This window comes from Ciconia boyciana, chromosome 3 (assembly GCF_034638445.1).
Source record: "Ciconia boyciana chromosome 3, ASM3463844v1, whole genome shotgun sequence".
NCBI lineage: Eukaryota > Metazoa > Chordata > Aves > Ciconiiformes > Ciconiidae > Ciconia > Ciconia boyciana.
Window position 1 is genome coordinate 82,270,695 of NC_132936.1, and position 18,159 is coordinate 82,288,853.

An 18,159-nucleotide genomic window follows, 5' to 3' on the forward strand; every position below is an offset into this window, starting at 1 on the left:
CCAATTGTTCTAATGTCAGCTTTCTTCCTAAGATAAAAGGGAGATGGGCTTCCTTCTTTTTAAGCTGAAATGGGCAGCTAAAGGGAGAATGCTTCAGCACAATACTTTAATCAGAAAAGGAGCAAGAAACAAGTATAACAAAAGCTGTTCAAAACTTTACTTTGAAGCTTTCCATTTCTACTGAGTCCTTTTAATCTGTACTATAACCTTTTCCTAACCTGCTCTTCTCTGCTACAGCATTTAGTTTCTCTAATTGTATTTTGCTTCCTAGAATCCTTTGCTGTCATAAAAACGAACATTTCTCTTGCGTCTTAATATGGATCCTACTGATACTTCACATTTTAACATCATGTTCTTAGTCATTATGAAACTTCCTTTTTTTATTCTTCTGGGCTCTGCTGGACACCGTGTCTCCATTGTTCCTGTTAAAATTGCAGGTGGTCTGGGGCAGGGGTTCATTGTTCACATTTTGCTGCTTAGTAAGCCAGGCTTTTTGCAATTTTGCTCTGCCCCATGTGCGCAGGTCCATTCCTGTGGGAGGAGAAGGTAAAGGTCTTCCAGGTATTGAGTTCTCACCTACCTTATGCAAAACTACCTGATGGGGATGACAGCCTTTTGAATTGCCCTTGTGGAAAGGTGGCTTGCTTGAGTTCAATCCTTATTAGACAGCACATTTGTAGTGAGAAGAGCCTGTAGGCTCTAACAGCATCTGCTGTGATGAAAAAGCTAGTTGATGTCAAGAGACGAGGCCATGTGAGACCAGGCTCTGCCTGTTCTTGCATTCATAGTGTCACATAAAGATGACAGCTGGTACTTCTAACATACCAAAGTGATGGCCAGATGCCCCTCACCACGCTGCTCACCCACACCCGCTACAGCTGATGTTCCAGATCTGAGTGCGTAGGAGATGCGGTATGTGAACAACTGTCACACCCACCACAACATCAAACTTAGCATTAAAAAGCTGGAAGGAATGCAGTGAGGAGCTCAACAAAATTTGAGTTTCAGATCTAATAGGAGTGGTGCTTATCTATGGGTTTGGTTATCCCATGATTAATCAACCTTCTGTTTGGATGAAGGTTGTGCTTCAGGGGTGTCAGCTGCCCCTGCAGAGTTTTGAGTGAGAATTTTATTGGGAATGAGGTGTGAATGCATCTGTGCTCCTGCTGCCTAGTCGAAGAGACTAGTGGAAGTTTAGAGGCTAATGAGCTGAGTGATGGGCCCAATTCTTTGTAGCAAGCATTTAAGGAATATTCTCCCTTCTCCTCCCTCACCTCTATTGGTGGGGGTGGGGATTGGGTCTCCTGTATCTGGTTCTTCCCTTGCTTGCACAGTGTACCCTGGAGCCCCTTGTCCCCCAGACATTGGTTCTAGAGGCAGGAGGATGTGGCTGAAACCAAGTGGTAATTTCTATAAAGAAAACAAAATGTTATGTTTGTTTAAGCAGTTTTGGTGTGGCTATTGCTTTTCTTTTCCTCTTTGAGACTAGCTAAACTCTCTGTTCTGCATACTGGTAGAGCTTGAATGCTTCCTAAAGAAAGGAGACGCACAGATACATTTTAAATTTTGCTTTCTGTGGCCACTGGTGTAGACAGCCATTGTAAGTTGCCTTGTCTGTAATTTAGAAGGGGGAGGAGAAAGTAAGCAAGCTTTTAAACTCAAGTAAAAAAGTTGGGTCTTCTAAGCAGAGTCTTTAAGTGCCTCTTTTGTTGTGTCTTTAAGGACTCTGTACTATACTTCTCACTACTCATTCTTTTATAGTTATTCCTGGTTTTGTACAGAAATAAAAAAACTTGCATTTTGTGTACACTAACTTGTTTGGAGCAACCCTGGGCTATAAGAAACATGCATAATCTCACTTCAAAAGCAGGCAGTTCAGTGTAGTGTTGCACTGGTGCCTAAGAATAATTTGATCACTGTAGCTTAAAGTTGAGTATCTGCCTCAAATGCTCTCTGCTGGACTGGAGTCTAAGAGACCCTAAAAGAGATTAGTGTTGTCAGTTAACTCCCAAACTGTAGCCTCAAAAGTTTCTTAAGAGATTCCTTTTGATGTTTGTTGAAAAGTACAACCTCTTTGCTTTGACTATACAAGGAGCTGAACTGCTTGACATTGTTAAATGCCTAAAACTCAATGGCAAGTTGTGTGACTGGATTGCTCCCTAAACATAGCATTTCATTACCTTTTAATGAACATTTTATATACTTACAACCATAATGTTTGGTATCAGATCTAAATATAAGTGGTAGAAATTAACATTAATACCCATGATCAAAAGGAACAACACATGTTCCCTGAAGAACACATCAGCTGCAATTTGCTTGCCAAGGTTTGAGAAGAACGACCAGAATCTATTGAGTGATAGTTGTAAGGCCCTGAAGGGAGGACAATGAGGCTGGAGGAGACAATACAGAGGATTTTTATGATAAAAAGACATTTCCCTCCTTTCCTACCACTATGCATATTACAGCCTCAGTCTTGCTTATAGGATTAATAATTTGCCTGGCTGACTGCACAATGAGTGTGTGCTCTGAAAACTTATTTCCACTAGAGAAAAACACAAGACTGTTAAACATCCTTTTGATTTGTGAGTGACACAAATTAAAAAACTCAAAGGTGAGTGTCGAGGAATGTTAATATAGGACATTGTCCTTTGAATCTAGAGAAGCATATAAGCACATGCTTAAATAAATGCATATGTGGTACTACTTTAATGATATAGTACAGTAACATGCTAAAAGCAGAGTGACATGAAAACTGTCGTACCAATGCAAAAGTACCTCTGACTGATACCACCACTCCCCTGTTCTTAGAAGAACAACAGTTTTCTAGGGGGACAAAAGGAAATGACTCCTTTTCAAAGCAAACTGATTATACTGGTATAAAACTCACAGGTAGGTCAGCTGAAGTTTACAGGATTCAAGCGTGCACTCAGCGCTCTGCTAAAGTGAGGGTGAACTGTGTCTGCTAGGCTGCTTTAGTCCTGAATGCTATTATTGAAGAACTCCAGAGCTGTGTTCTCCAAACATTTTTGATCATGCACCCTTGTCAGTAGAAGTTTTTTGAGCAGGTACCCCCAGTCTATGTATATTTACTTATTTATAAATTATATACATGCACTACTGTACTAATATACTACATACATTGTAAGACATACACAAAAATAGAAATTAAAAAAGGATGAGATAAAGATGAAATAAACACTATTTAAACATTTTATTTATTAACAGTACAAAAAAATACTTTCTTCCAGCACCCCAACAGATTTTGTGCACTCCCTGGGACGGGTGCACCCCATATTGGAGACCACTGCACTAGGGGCTATGAAAGGATCTTGATATGAAGTTCGTATGTGGGCGAGCAGACAGTGCCTGGCAAGCAGAACTGTGGTCATTTGTGTCCAGCTCTGCCAGGCCGCTTGCTTCAGTTTAGGCCCAGAGAGAGAATTTCTGTAAAGTGGCTTGCCTCTGCCAGGCCTACTACCAGACCCAGATCTAGTATTTAGCTGTGATGAAAAGCAGTATGTTCACCTGCTTCCTCTGTCTTCTCTCTCCCTTCTCCCTCCTCCCCGAATAAATAACATTCTAGCTTGCCTAGCAGGCTTGAGGTTTTGATGAAACTATGTTATAAAAACTCCAGGCCCAGCGTTGCTAATAATGTGAAGGCTTTTTTTCCCCACTAAAACATTGACGGGGGTTATAGCACTTAGGACGTAGTTGAATCTGGCTGTAAGGGAGGAATGTAATCAATTCTTGATGTGGAAGGGAAAACACTACCTATTCAGGGCCATTCACGGTTAGTGAGGAGGAAAGGAGTCACATCAGAGATGATGGAAGAAGCTTGATGGGGTTGAATGAGATGCAACAGGTCTCTTCTTAATTATATTTTATGAGGTGGTCAACATAAATAAAGAATGAATGGGGAGAAGTGTTGCCTAAATGAGAGACCTTTGTGAATGTAGCAACCAGCAGCTGAGGAAGTGAAAGAGCAATGCAAAGGAGCAAATCTGTCTATAATATAAAACCAGCTTTAGCAGTCAAGTCTGGAAGGCTTAGGAAGCAGGAGGCTCCTGTGGAGATACATCTTCTTCTGCATTTGCCTTGCTGTTCCTGCACACAGAGCCGAGAGAGCGGGGAGAGCCTTAGCAATCAAAACTTGAGGTTCTTGGATACTCCTTTTCCTGGGGGATTCCATATTCAAAGAGTGCTTAAAAACCACATCAGGAAATGAAAGAAGGCTTGGAAACAGATGAGCATTCTTGAAACCAGAGCTGCAATGCTATTACCCTGGCTGGAGCAGCAGCATAGGCTGATCTCTCCCGGAGAGCAAGCTGACACTGGGATTTCTGATAAATGAACACTGACTGAGGCAGTGTCTCAGTGAGGGCATGAAAGGAGGTCTCAGCTTTCTAGAAAACACAGCGGTAAAGAGGCAGAGATGCTTGGATGTCAGCAGCAATAAAAGGAAGAAGAGTTTTGCCATGTGAGAGCAGTGACTTGCTTAAATAACGCTCAACTGTGTGTTATTTAAGTGGAGGCTGTGAGGCATCTAGAGAATTGAGTTTTCCTTGTAGAAAATGTTGTGGTGCGAGATAAACACTGATGTGCTCCACACAGATGTTGGGCACTTCCTTGCCAGCAGGGACTGGCCAAGGCAAGAAAGGGACTTGCAACAGCAGGTCTGTATGAGTTGTTTCACATCTGCTATGAAATTAAATTGATTTTGGTGGGCTGGCCGGGCTATACAGAAGAGTACATTTCTGCCTTTGCTGACTTGCAGGAATATGTATGTCACCTTTTTGGTGTTTTGTTTTCAATCCACACTTTAAGATTTTTAATGCTTCTTCCATTATGTTGAGAATGATTGAAGAGGGTGTAGGTGCGGCATGCTCGTACCTGTGGACTGTAGGAAAAGAGGCAGGGAATACAACTTTCAACACTTTCATGTAACATTACACTGTCTTCAAAATGAAAGAGAAAAGTCTCCAGTGGCAGACTCCCTTCACCAGTAGTTATGGCATTTGATCTGTGCTTACCTGCTAATTAGGTATTCCTTGCCAGAAAGGGTTTAATGGAAAAACCATGTATGAAAATACGACTGTAGACATCAGTACTGTGTTAATTCACAAGAGCCGGTGCTTGGGAGCAAGGGAGAGAAGTGGAACAGGAACCAGAGGAGGATGGGACATCTAATTTTTCTTTTTGAGCAGCCACAGTCTGGCCAGGCACAGGTGCAGATCTTTATTCTGTGACTTACAACTGAATAACATACAGTTGGACACGCTCCTAACCAACGCTGACCCAGCTGACCACCTGTTGTATCTGACAGCTAATCCTTGTCTCAAAACATGGATCCTTAGAAACAGCAGTTGTAGACTTGAAGAATTCATACGAACATAAGCCTCATCACTTAAGTGAAATGCCAAGAGAATGGGAAACTTTGAGGTATGGCAGTGTCTCAAAAATACAGGAGGAAGGGTGGGGAAAGCAGCAGAGAAGTGGAGCCTGGGGAAGGTCAGGGTCAGAGAACAGCAAGCAGCTGGGGAAGGCTGGGAACGTGCAGAATGGAGCAAAGGAAAACAGGGCATAGGTCCCAGTGCCAGCCTGAGACATGGATAAGCCAGAAGCACAGATGATATGATTAGGCTAAGATAGTAGAGCGTATCAGTCACAGAGTAAAACATTCAGGGAGGCTAACTCGCAGTTCCTGAACTCGGGAAATATTTGCTCTGGCTTGGTGGGCAGGCAGTTTGGAAGGGAAGCACCACTTTTGTCTTTGGGCAGCAGTCAAAATTCACAGCTCTTATTTAAATGGGAGCTTTTCCAGTTACTTGTCACTGAGTAAATAACACTCCTTCATCATATCATGAAATCATAAGCCAGCCTGATACGAAAACAGCAGCTTACATCTTTCCCCTTTAAGAAAATCAATCTATAAGAAGATAACAGCATGCTAGGACAGGACCTGGGGCCAGGGTTTACAGATGAAAAAAACATACTCAGAAACTTCCTTGTTACTATGTTAGTAAAACATTATCTTAAGCATGCCATTGACTCTGCCTATGTCCTCTAATCAGTCACAGGTGTTTGTTCCAGACAGATTTTTACAAATCATGGAGGATTTAGCTCTGGTATAGCAATCCAAAGATCTGTTCTGAACCCTACTGCGAAGAATGCATGCTGCTTCTGTAAGAGGGAGAATATAGCTAGGAAATGTGAAGCTCCAGTCACTGAGGTCTTGAGCTGTAAATGTCCTAATCTGTGGTTACAGCATGGAAGCTATTACTTGTGTTGTGATAATGCCCAGAAGCCTCTGTAGGAATCCTTAATGTGAAGTGCTTAGCACTTTGCAAACAGAAGGGCATGCTTTGCAGCAGTTGTTCCCAAGTTACTAATTTAAATTTACCTTGCAGGTGCATCCTATATAATTATACCTACAGATTCAAGGAACTGATGTTTGGTCTTGGTTTTTATACAGCAGAAAGATTTATTGGCTTTGTCTTCCACTCCGCTACTTAATACAACCCAGATTTCATGACCAACAACCATTTTCTAATTATTTTTTTAATGTGAGCACACCATGAAGTTCTTGGAAAAGCTCTGCTGTATGAAATCTCTGCTGCTGCTAGGTCCAAAATGAGAAATACAAGCTACTTCCTCCTTTTATAAGCTGAGGTATGTTCTTACAGTGATTAAATCCTTTGGGGTCTTTCAGCTTTTAGTGGATCATATGTTGGCAGCCCCCAAGAAGAGTGGAGAAGATGATCTCCAAGTCTAGCTGTGATCTGGTCTGATGAATAGCTACCAGTTAGCAGTGCCTGTGTGGTGACCTCAAATCTTTTCCCTGCCTGATCTCAGAATACAGCATACTAGGACTGCATTTGAGGAGATGGACTTTGGCTCCAAAGTAACAAAGCATGTCTTCTGAAAGGCTGTGGGGTAAGACACATGATGCCCTTCTTTGCAAACCTAGTTCCATTGCCTGGTTCCTGCGTGCTCGTGCCCTGGCAGCTGTGCAGCACGGTGCAGGCCGTGGGGGGAGCTGGCTGCCGGGTGCTGAGCAGCTACGCTGGCTGCACACAGTAGCTGGGCAGAGGTTGCAGGAGCGGTGCTGTGTTCCTGAGGGACTGCTATTTCTAGATCGCGCTCTGACTTCACTGCACTGGTTAGCTACAAGTTGTGCTTCTGGCTCGCTCTCTGCAGATACAACTCCCTGAAAGCCTTCCCTGGGGTACAGTGATTTGTAAACACGTCTGCATCACCCTGGAGTTAACACAGGCAGTACAAGTAGTAAATCCACCTTTTTGCACAGATGATTGTATTTTAATTTTCTTTTTACTCTTTGTTGTTGAAGAAATACTCTGTTTTCTTAAAACTGGGAAGTTGTGGGTTTTTAAGAGTAACTAGGAAGCCTAAGCAGTTGGAGTGCTGTGGAGTGCATCATGTCTCCTGCCTGTGGTAAGAGGATTAGGGATGTTGATGTGCATGGTATACAGAAGTAATTTATTGAATTTTCCATCCGCTTGGCTATTCTGAGTACAGATGTTCAGAGAGCCTGTGGCACTGATCATTTCTAAGGGCAGGCAGAACAAGGGTGGAAAAAGGCAGTCTTAACAAGAGGGGCAGGAGTAAGAGTGAAAAAAACCCAGAAAGTTCACAAAGTGATACTGTGCATGCATAAAGGAGCCCTGGCCCTAGCAAGGGTTGCAAATACATGACTTCCACTTGCATCTTCTTAGCTGTCCTAAGAAAATATTTAGACTTTCATCTGCCCCTAAGCCTAATGCTGCAGCAAGGAATGTGGTTTGTAACTGTTTGTCCCAAGGTTTTTGAGGGTGTTGGAGAGGAACGTGGAGAATATAAAGTGGGAAAATTACAAGTTTAAAAGCAGCTGTGTAAATGCAGATGTGTTATGGTCTTCCCTGCTAGAGATGGTGCAGCCTTCAAATGAGGGTGCCTGTGACTGAAGCGTTGATTTATTTTATTATTATGATCTCTACAGTGACGAGAGTTCCTTTGCCTCCCAGTCTGGGGTGAGCACAGCAGAGAAACCTTGTCTTACTGGGTAGTTTGTGAAGCTCACCTAGAAATGCATGGGCACTCTTCCCTACAGGGAGCAGTAAAATCCAAGGGAGGCTGGTACAGCCCACAGGAAGCACGTTTGAAAAAATAGTCTGAATATCATCCCCATGGAGCTCCTGGCACCAATCTCCTTGGGCAGATTCTGGGTTTTGAGCTCTTTTAGCTGGGCTGCAGCAAGAGCGCCCTGCTGATCACCCTCTCCCAAGTGGTGCAGCAATAGGTGCTTAGTTCTGTGCATGGGAAGTAGCATCGAACGCTTTGGGGACTGTGTGCTTACTCTAACAACTATTCTCAGTCTTCTCCAGGAAGAGGCTGTAGCTGCCGGGAAGCAATTGCAGAAACCAGTACTATAGCTACCTTAGCTCATGTGGGATCGAGATGAATCATTAGGAGGTTCTGTACTGAAATGAATGCTCTTGCATGAAAAGGTTGTCTCTAATGCTTTACTGAACTGTCTGGCTTTCCAGTTGATATTTTATTATTATTATTATTTTAAAAAAAATCAATTTTTGAAGAAAGCAGAAAACCGTTTACTCATGAGACTTGCTCAAAAACAAGAGGTTCATTTTTCAGTGACATATGTGTGTGTGGCATGTAAATGCAGGAGTTGAGGTGAAGGCTTTCAGCATCTCATTAGTTGGGTGACTTGCTTATTGACTTTTATTTACAAAAGATAAATTAAATGTCCTGATGATTTGCCTGGAAAAAATACTAGGCTATTTTCCCTTCTTCAAACACAAAATCCCTCCCTTTGGAGGCAGGGTCCTGACATCAAATATTGCTAACGGTTATACAGGTGGATTTTTATTTTAAATTGCTGGAAAGGAGCAAGTTTCATGTGGGTAATGGTATTTGTGAACAATGTGCACTAGAACAGACCAGGATCCCAGAAGAGAAAGACGTGAAGGTGGATTGCATCTGCAAAAGTTGCTAGTGTGGGCCCCCCACCATGGGACTGTCTCAAAGCAGCCTTCTGGGATTTAGCTGTGAGGGTCATCCTGTTGGTAATGAAAGTTGTGCTGACATAAAACTATCCATGCTGCTTTATAGAGTTGCTTCATAAATGTGCAGAGCTGTGCCTACAGGCAGATGTGTAACTGCTCTGTGATCTACCGAAAGCTGTATTACAGATGATATATGAAGTCGGCGTGGTGATGGTTGTCTCTAACCTGCTAGATAGGCTCAGTGTCAGCTGGACTGCCAGGAGCAGCCAATCTGCCCTGATGGTTGAGTGCAGTAAAATGTTAATATAAAACTGCAGTGGCAAAAGAAAGTGCAGTGGACTATTGCCATGGAAGCTGCTGCAGCAGGAATTCCCCTGACGAGGGACAAACGTGTTTAGTCCCACAGCCAAATGAATAATGTGCAAAGGATTATGTAAGCTGACACTATATGGTACTGTTTCAGCATTGACTCTGCTGCTTCAAGGTGTTTGGCTTTTAAAAATTATTTTAACCATAAGGGCTTGTACCAGCTTGGGAGGTTCTGTTAGATGTTGATAATGCTGATTGGTAGGTTGTAAGATCTCACCACAGAAATGAAGTAAGTATATAATTAAAGGTGTCAACATTACCTGCAGTGGGCTTTTTATTCTTTGTACTTCACTTGTCACAGCTTGAAGGCTTTGTAGCTTTAAAACATGATGGTAAACACAAAGAAATACTCTCTTAGTTAAATGTTTTTTGACTGTGGCTTAAATCTACAACAAGCCGCACTTCCGTGGAAGACTGCCACAACATCTATCACATGTTCTCATTCTCAGACCAGGGGTGTTGGTGGCACAGCATACATTTGGTCAATGGGAAGGGTGTAAGACCTGCCTGCTTGGTGCTCTGAAGATGCCCATAAATTTAACTATTTTCATAGGGTGTTTTATCACACGTGGTAACCTGTTGGGTGACAGCCAAAGTCCTTTACCCTTGGCATCCCAGTCGTGTTCTTGGTGCCCCACTGAAGTTCTTCACCTTGTCCAGGCTGAACTGCCAGCTAGCGCACAGCAGCATGGGGCAGGGGGAATGGGCAGGACACCTTGGTTATCACACTGGGCCTTGGGAGGCCGCTGTCACATCGAGTGGGAAGGCCATCTCATATTGAGTGGGAACAGGTACATTACTTGTCCCTGATCTAGGCTAGGTTGACATGTGTCGTGGATGGAGTGAGCGTGCACTTCACTCGTAAGAGAGAAGTAAAAATATAGTTTATTGATACAGAATAGGGAGTTAACAAAGTTCAATGCGACAGTGTTTTAACAAGATTCGATGGCGAGGCACACTTGATTATTTACTGCATAGAGGACAGGGTCAGACAAAACTGTCAGGGAGACCCTCCCGTTGAGTCATGAGGTTCGGAAGGATCCCCTTGCTTTCTAAACTCCTTCTCAGAGAGGAGTCTAGGTGCGGCTAGATCCAGTCCTAGTCCCAGACTTGGTCAACGGTTTATATCTAAAGGATTATATATGTGCAATCAATCCTTTATATCACTTAGCTAAGATTTCAAAGTTTAGCATGCTGTTAGTCACTTACCGAGGATCTGTTGCGGCAAGGAATCTCTCAACCTTGAGGAGTAACCTTGAGAGGCGTCCCTGCTCAAGGGGAGATCCTGGCGTGCAGCCCGCTGCCGTGCAGGAGAGCTCAAAGGGCTCTTGGGCTGCTCACTATTTATGGGGATAAGATGATTGACCCATAGTCATATTTGCATGCCGACCACAGGTTTTAATTTCTTCGGTGGGCGCGTTGCACAATAGCCCTAGGCTATTGTGTTGTTATCTGTCTCCTGAATTCACTTTGAGCTGATGCAGCCATCGTGACCAGATGCAGCCATTACAATCACCGCTGGTGGTTATCACCTAAGCAGGGTTACAGGAGATAAAGGTCGGGGGCAGGGGAAGCACACCGTCACAACATGCTATAGACTTGAGTCTCCAGGGGTTTTGCTATAATGCTGAAGAAAGTGAGATGAGAATCTGAATCCAGTACATAGCAGGGAAACAAGCTGAATTGCAGGAAGTTCCTTAGTTTACTAAATACTTTGCTGAATTTTACCATTTAGTGTAAATTTTACTGTTTTGGTTTACTAAATAACTACTTTCTTTATTTAACTTGTCATAAGCCAGTGCTGTCTGGTGTGGAGGCCAAGGGACTCTTTTGACCAGAGTCAGCACAGAGCAGCTGTGCGCTGGTTTTCAGTCCTTTTGCATTTGTCCTTGGATCACTTTTGGACCCAGCTCTTAATTCTCTCTATGGACAGAAGTCAGAGTGCAATGTGTGGATTGCTTTGTTGCTGATGCTGTGAGGAAAACAATCCTTTTTAATGCTGGGTAGGGAAGAGAAAGTGCCCTTTCACGGAAGCTGTTAGGAACAATTTTTGTGACTACCATTATTATGTGCAGACGTGGAGGCATTGTCAAATGCTTACTTACAGAGCTTGGAAGAGTCGTATCACACTTTGCTAAATAGCTGGCAATAAACTTAACTGAAGACAAACGTAGAGCAAAAGTGTATGCTACTGAGTGCCCAGGCAAGTGTGCAAAGTCAGTGTCTGGGGGAAGGCGACCTAGTAAAAACTCACCCAGAAGCATGGGCTGCTGAGAGCTCCCTTACGGTTTAAAAGGAGAAGCATCTTTGGAAAGACTATGTCCAGTTTCTTCCTTCTCATCTAAGAAAGCCAATATAGTGCCTTTTTGAGGGCTGGTGGGTTTTTTATTTATTGCATCCTCATAGGTTGGCTTTGAGCTCCAAGCAGCTCCACAGTATGGATCATGTTTTGATCATTGATATAGAATTCTTGTGCTAGGCGGTCCTAAAGGAAAGTAAGGTTCATCTACCAAAATTACAAATACAAACACCTACTTGCCCTAAAATATTGGTCAGAACCACAGCTGGTACAAATTAGGATTACTCCTTTGACTTGACAAAATAGACCTGTCACTGAAGCTTTGGTTGCCTTTTTTCAATGAAGATGAACGAAATACATGCAGCATAATATCCTACATTAAAGGCCTGGATACTTGCTGCCCAGTTCCTACAGGAGAGCAGTATCTGAAATAAACTGGAATAAAACACAGAAGAGAACTGTTACGTGCACTTACTTCAAGCTGTCTTGACAGGCTTGTCATAAGGCTGTCAAACTGGCTATGGTTTGAGGTGCATTTCTTCCAGGCCATTAAGAATAGAGCTGATATGAAAACTGATTTTCTGGCACACCAGATAAGGTCCAGTGCTTCCAAAACTTACGTGAGGGAACTTAGTGTGAAACCAAAATTCTGAAAAATCTCACTTGGGAAATATTAAAACATTGGTTTTGTTGCCTTTTTTTTTCAGCTCTTTGTATTGGTCTCTAATCATCAAGAAAGATGAAAAATTGTTTAAACTGTCTGTCATATTACATCAGTTGACACTTTCTATGAAAACGTCATGATTTTTTGATGAATGTGTATTTTCTGACAGAAATATTCCATCAGCATTTTTTGATGTTCTCTAAATAAGACCCAAAAATCATGTTGTGTACTTTTGGGAAGGTAACTTCTCAGGAATGTAAAACAGTCTCCAATTGCTTGGACTTAGGAAGAAGAAATTAATTGGCTTTTCAAACCCTGGTCATTGAAAGCTGTGCCGTATGTCAGAGAAGAAAATACTTCCCAATTGCCAGAAAAGAACAGGTTCTGGATAGATTTTTCTTAGGTATGTATCTGTATATAATATACCTAAATGTGCTGTCCTCATGCGTGACTATAAATCGTTAGATTTTTGCTCGAAGAGGACAATAAAATGACTTCTAAATTCTGAAAACTGATGCTTCTACCACTCCTGTGCCTGATTCAGGAGTATTGGGGTCTGCTCAGTTGCTAAGAAAGTTAAATTAATTTCAAAGTCAACCTTGGATTAGCTCTGTACAAGCTTTATTTCCAAACTGTGCAATTTGGCTTGGCATACATATGTTAATAACTGGGCCTATCAAGGTAGCGGGATATTTTATCATGAACCTTGGTTACGCTTTGAATGAGAGCACTAAGTCTTTTGCACAGCAGAGCAAAAGGACAATTTTCTTCCACTGTGTTTTCTTCTTAAACATCTGATTTGTCCTGCCCAAAATGACAATGCTTTTGACCTCCTTAAGATTTGTATGTTACGTTGTAAGCACTGATAGATTACAGTAGGTTTCGAAACTTTCCATCTTTTATTCTGAACTCTGAGCTACTAAATATCAGATCAGTAATCAGAATAGGGAAAATGGCAAAGGGTAAAATAACCTATTAACAATGTGCACTCACATTAGTCCTGCAAACCAGTTAAGTAAAGAAAAAGTAGTTAATTCACCTGGAGGTCTTATTTTTCTTGAAGTCCTGCTCAGTAAGGAAGGCTAGAAACACCGGTGGGCTTGGAGCAGGGGGAAGAATGTGACTGGTGCGGACCCACCCAAGAGAGAAGACAAATCTTCCTGTTTTTTCTGCAATGTATATGTTTGCTGAGAAGTCAAGCATGCAGCCTGCTCTCTTGCTAGGTATCGTACCCAGCGAAGCTGCTGCAGTTTGCCCTGAGCTGAGTTGAGCCAAAATGGGCTCTGCAATGCGTGCAGTCTGAGGGCGAGGTGCCAGCCTCCGCTCCAGAATCGTATCTCCAGTACGGAAACACAAATGGCTTTCCCTGCCTAGCTTCTCCATTTATTTTGAGTCTGTTCTTACGATTTAAATAGCTATGGCTCTGGGGGAGACATCACTCCTGAGTGCAAAACAGAAAATGGGACCAACCTGGTCAAAATAGGATTTAGTAACAGTAATGACTTGCAAGTCATTATGATTGATTCATGATTGCACGTGCGAGTTTTTGTTGGTAGACAGGGTGAGAAGGAAGGAGAGTTTGTGTGTGCACGTTGTGTCGTAACAGAGGAAGTTTATGTTATTTTTCATACTCTGCAAAGTCACTTCAAGCAAGCCCAAAGTGCTAGTGCTGGCGTGTGTGCTACCCAGCCAGAGGTTACTCAGTAAAGCTCTGTCCCCACCCTGGGTGTGCACAGACCACTGGGTCTACCTGGACATTTGGAAACTCCAAGGGTGCTTTTGTGCTCTGACTGTAACTTATATTGGAAATCCTGATTGGCTTTTAAAGCAAAAAACTCTACATAAATAAATATATTCTCCATGCACACACTTTAGGGCAGAGGAGAGAGAAAAATCTGAATTTGACATACAGTCATAACTGTATATTCGTTCTGAGGATGGAAGACTAGGCAAAGCCACTGTTTTATTTGACTGAGTAAAGCTTTGAAAGGTAAATGGTGCATGTATGGAACACTGAACTCTTTTCATATCAGTATTTTCTGGTTAAGTGCCATTTAAGTCAATGTAAAAATCCTTAAAAAGTGCAAATTCACAATGTAGGTTTCTTACGCAGTTGGCTCTATATATGGGATATATTTGTGTACTTAGATAGAAAGTCATATTTAAATAATTTATTTTAGGCTAGTCATTAACTATACAAAACCCAATTCATGTTAAAAATTTAGTTCTCTTCCTACAGAAATTCAATGTCACTCTTGCTTTATTGCATATCAGTAAATTATGAATCAATTGTGCTCACTTTGGCAATAAAGGCTGTTTTTAAGAGAATGAGATTATACAGGGGCTTTCAGAATTACATTTAGTCAACAATTAGATTGATGTTTGAGTCAGAAAGTGATTCAGCTCACATTTTTAGAGTGTGGGTTCTGCATGGCCAATGGGATACAAACCTTGCATATTTATTTCAAGAAGGAGAGCAGATAGGAGAGTCTGTGTGGCTGGAGCAGGACTGCTGGGTAAGAAAGGATTGTCCTATCCAGTATACCTGGCAGTTTTCCATAATCAGTTTTCAAGGTAAACTTGTGCAGCTACTGAAAATTTAATTACATCAAAAGTACCTTTTTGTGCTTCTCACTGCTCTTGACTTCCTAAAGATGAAGTCCAGCACATGCCTACTGTCCATATCCACCTGTCTCAAGACCAACATATTTCCCTTCATAAGACTTAATGCTCTATGAATGCATCTTGTTTGCTGTAGTCAAGATTTAAAATGCTACCCCCATTCCCAGCTTCTGCTTCTAAAGGCAAGAATTTAAAAACTGCTTCTGTGTTCTACCTGGAAGGTTGCCTGGGCACGGGAGTTGAATTCAATAGCTACTCAAGGCATCATGTATAACTAGGAATACACTCTGTGCAGTGTGTTGTTATCAGAAAGCCATACCTACTGTGGAGTGTCAAAACTTGATTAAGTTGTGGGGAAGAAGGAAGTGATGTACTATAAGTCATTCATACAGAATCATTTGTAGAGCATTTTATGTCAGCTATAACAGTCTAGCGGGTGCTAGCAGAATATAAATCTCCTGATCAAAAGAAGAGAACTCTTTGTTAAGAGGCCTTATTATTGCAATATCAGTTAAGGTTAAGTAAGTATATCTATTCTAGTCCCATAGTTTTCACTTGATAATGAAAACGTTTTATCATTTACGCTGAAATTTTCTGTTCTGTCCTTACCAGAACATGGTTTGTGTGGGGCTCTTTACTCTGGTCTTGCTATATAGAGGAATGTGCTTTCAACTGACCTGTTTTACTTCCTGTTTCTCAATCTCACAAATTAAAATTGAAAAGTAATCTTTAAATATAGGATTCTTTCCCAACTGCACTTGGGAAAAAAAAAAATCCACTTTTTTTTGCTTTTTTGGCGTTCTTTGCAATCTGAAGGTTCACTGTTTCAATGTTTTGGTGCTATTTTTGCTGTCTTTCTAATAGCTTGAGTTCACCAGAGTGTGCCCAAACATTAAGGCTTAAGAGTCCAACCACAGTATTTGTGTAGTTCCTCGTAGTACTGTTTCATGCAAAATTTCTGCAAGCTATAGTTGTTGCTGTAACTAAGGATGTGAGCTGAGATGCAGGGGTACTGGAGAATGCGACCTGACCAACATGGTAGTGGATCTTTGCAGAGCCAGATCGCAGAATGGCAAATCTCATGCTCCGATTCAGCTGGGAGAGCTGATGCTGAGATCCAAGCAGCCCCATAGTGCGAGGAAGACTCATTCTTGTTAGGCAGAACTTCAAATGAGAAGCTGTGTGCCTCCTGCTTTTGATCAGGAAGAGGGTTTTTCAGATGGTCCCAAGGCTGAAGGCTGTTAAACTAAGGTGCAGTAGTTATTGGATCCAGCTCTTAGTTTGGGGTTACAATCATGACACTATCTTTTGCTCAGGGATGTAGAATTGCTGCTAAGCACTGCCCTGTCCATTGGGTTTGTCCATGCTGCCTCTCTCAGGTGTATTGATTTTCACTGCTTCTGTAGGAGAATAGAGAAAGTCCCTGTCTCCATAGCCCTTACTTGGTGACTAAAGCACTGCCACGGGGTGGGAGCGTGAAAAACGCTACTTTTAAAATGGAGCTTAATTAGCTTATGGAAGGGATTAGAGGAGAGAGGGCTGTAAGGACTGGTGTCTGCACCCCTGGTATTGCAGGCTTGATGTTCCTAATTCGGCTTAATGTAATCTGGTGTCTGACTGGATAACCTTGTTACACTGATACAGTGCTGCCAACCCTTACAGCCCCCCCCTCCCCCCCCCCCGCCCCCCCTTCATATGGAATAGTTGAAACTGGCAGAGAAGGTGCAAGATCAGTGAAAAGCTAGAGTAATGACAGCATGGGACTGCAAGGCTTGTTACATTATGGGAGGTAGAGGACCACTGTATGCATTGTAATGCTAAAAATATTCCCTGTGACGTGGGACAGCGACACTAACCACGTGGTGTCTTTGACTTGTTCTGGTAACGTGCTCTCTTGGGGATGTCAGAGTGCGGGATAAGGCTCCGATGTGGTGGCGGAGACACAGAACTCAAAAGCACATAGACATGATCTGCGTGGCTCTGTGTGTGGAGCAGAAGCAGATTTGAAAGTCACTGGATTAATGACAATGAACTGGGCAGGAACTGGAGGTGCAAAAGAAAAGGTGGGATCAGGTTCTAGTGCCCAGGAATCACGTCAGCTGGGATGGGGGCAGCACTCTCTCTCTGGAGGGCTCGAACACCTTCTTTCTGGGCTGTTTTGAGGAAGTCACTGCTTTGACACGCATATGGACAAATAAAAAACTATCCAGAAAAAGGCCAAAACAGCTGCTGAGGATAAAAGGTACAGATAGTGTATGAGTGGAAAAATTAAATGCATGCTGCCTCACAGACCTGCATGCTACAAACTCATGCGTGTGCAGAGTAAAGGAAGAAGCTATTCAGAGTGTGTTGTATTTGTATCATATAGGAGGAAGACAGAGAATATAGGGGGGAAGTTTCCTGATGAGATCTGTCAGACAGTGGGTAGACTTTGAAAGGAATTAGCTGATATGCCATCACTTTGGACTTGTTTTTCTGCTTTAGGAAAGTTAATCCTGCTTTAAAGTGCTGGTGTTGGACATGCCTTGTGATGATCAGGAGTGAGCTTATCTTCCCTTCTTGCTTTTGTCCTAGGTCCAACACGAAAAATGCCCCTGACTGCCAGAGCCATGGACTTTTTTCAACTCTTTGTCCCTGACAATGTACTAAAGAATATGGTGGTCCAAACCAACATGTATGCCAAGAAGTACCAGGAGAGGTTTGGTAGTGACGATGCCTGGATTGACGTCACCTTGACGGAAATGAAGGCCTTCTTAGGCTACATGATATCAACCAGCATCCACCACTGTGAGTCCGTTCTCAGCATCTGGAGCAGTGGCTTCTACAGTAACAAGAGCATTGCACTTATCATGACACAATCACGGTTTGAGAAGATCCTGAAGTACTTCCACATTGTGGCCTTCCGCTCGAGCCAGACAACGCATGGCCTCTACAAAATCCAGCCTTTTCTGGACTCTCTGCAGAATGGCTTCGACTCCGCTTTTAGACCTTCGCAAGCCCAGGTAAGAATTAACCTGTTGGCAGGAAACATCTAACCTACATGCTCTAGGTTGTCTCGCCATGACTAAAAGCGCAGAGCACAGCTGCCTGAAGAAGGAACTGGGGCTTCACAGTGTGAAGCCATGCTGCAGTGCCTCCATGAAGCATGAGAGAAAGCAGCACTGTCCTACATGAGTGCTTAG

The 18,159-nt window shown here is 42.6% G+C and overlaps 1 protein-coding gene across 1 annotated transcript in view; it reads left to right on the forward strand.

Moving 5' to 3' along the window:
- The window catches only part of PGBD5 (piggyBac transposable element derived 5), a 75,656-nt gene that overhangs the window by 14,062 nt on the left and 43,435 nt on the right, over positions 1-18,159 (forward strand). Inside the window, exon 2 of the mRNA XM_072856318.1 lies at positions 17,552-17,979. Coding sequence (XP_072712419.1) covers positions 17,552-17,979 — 428 coding nt within the window. The remainder of the gene's footprint in view (positions 1-17,551; positions 17,980-18,159) is intronic.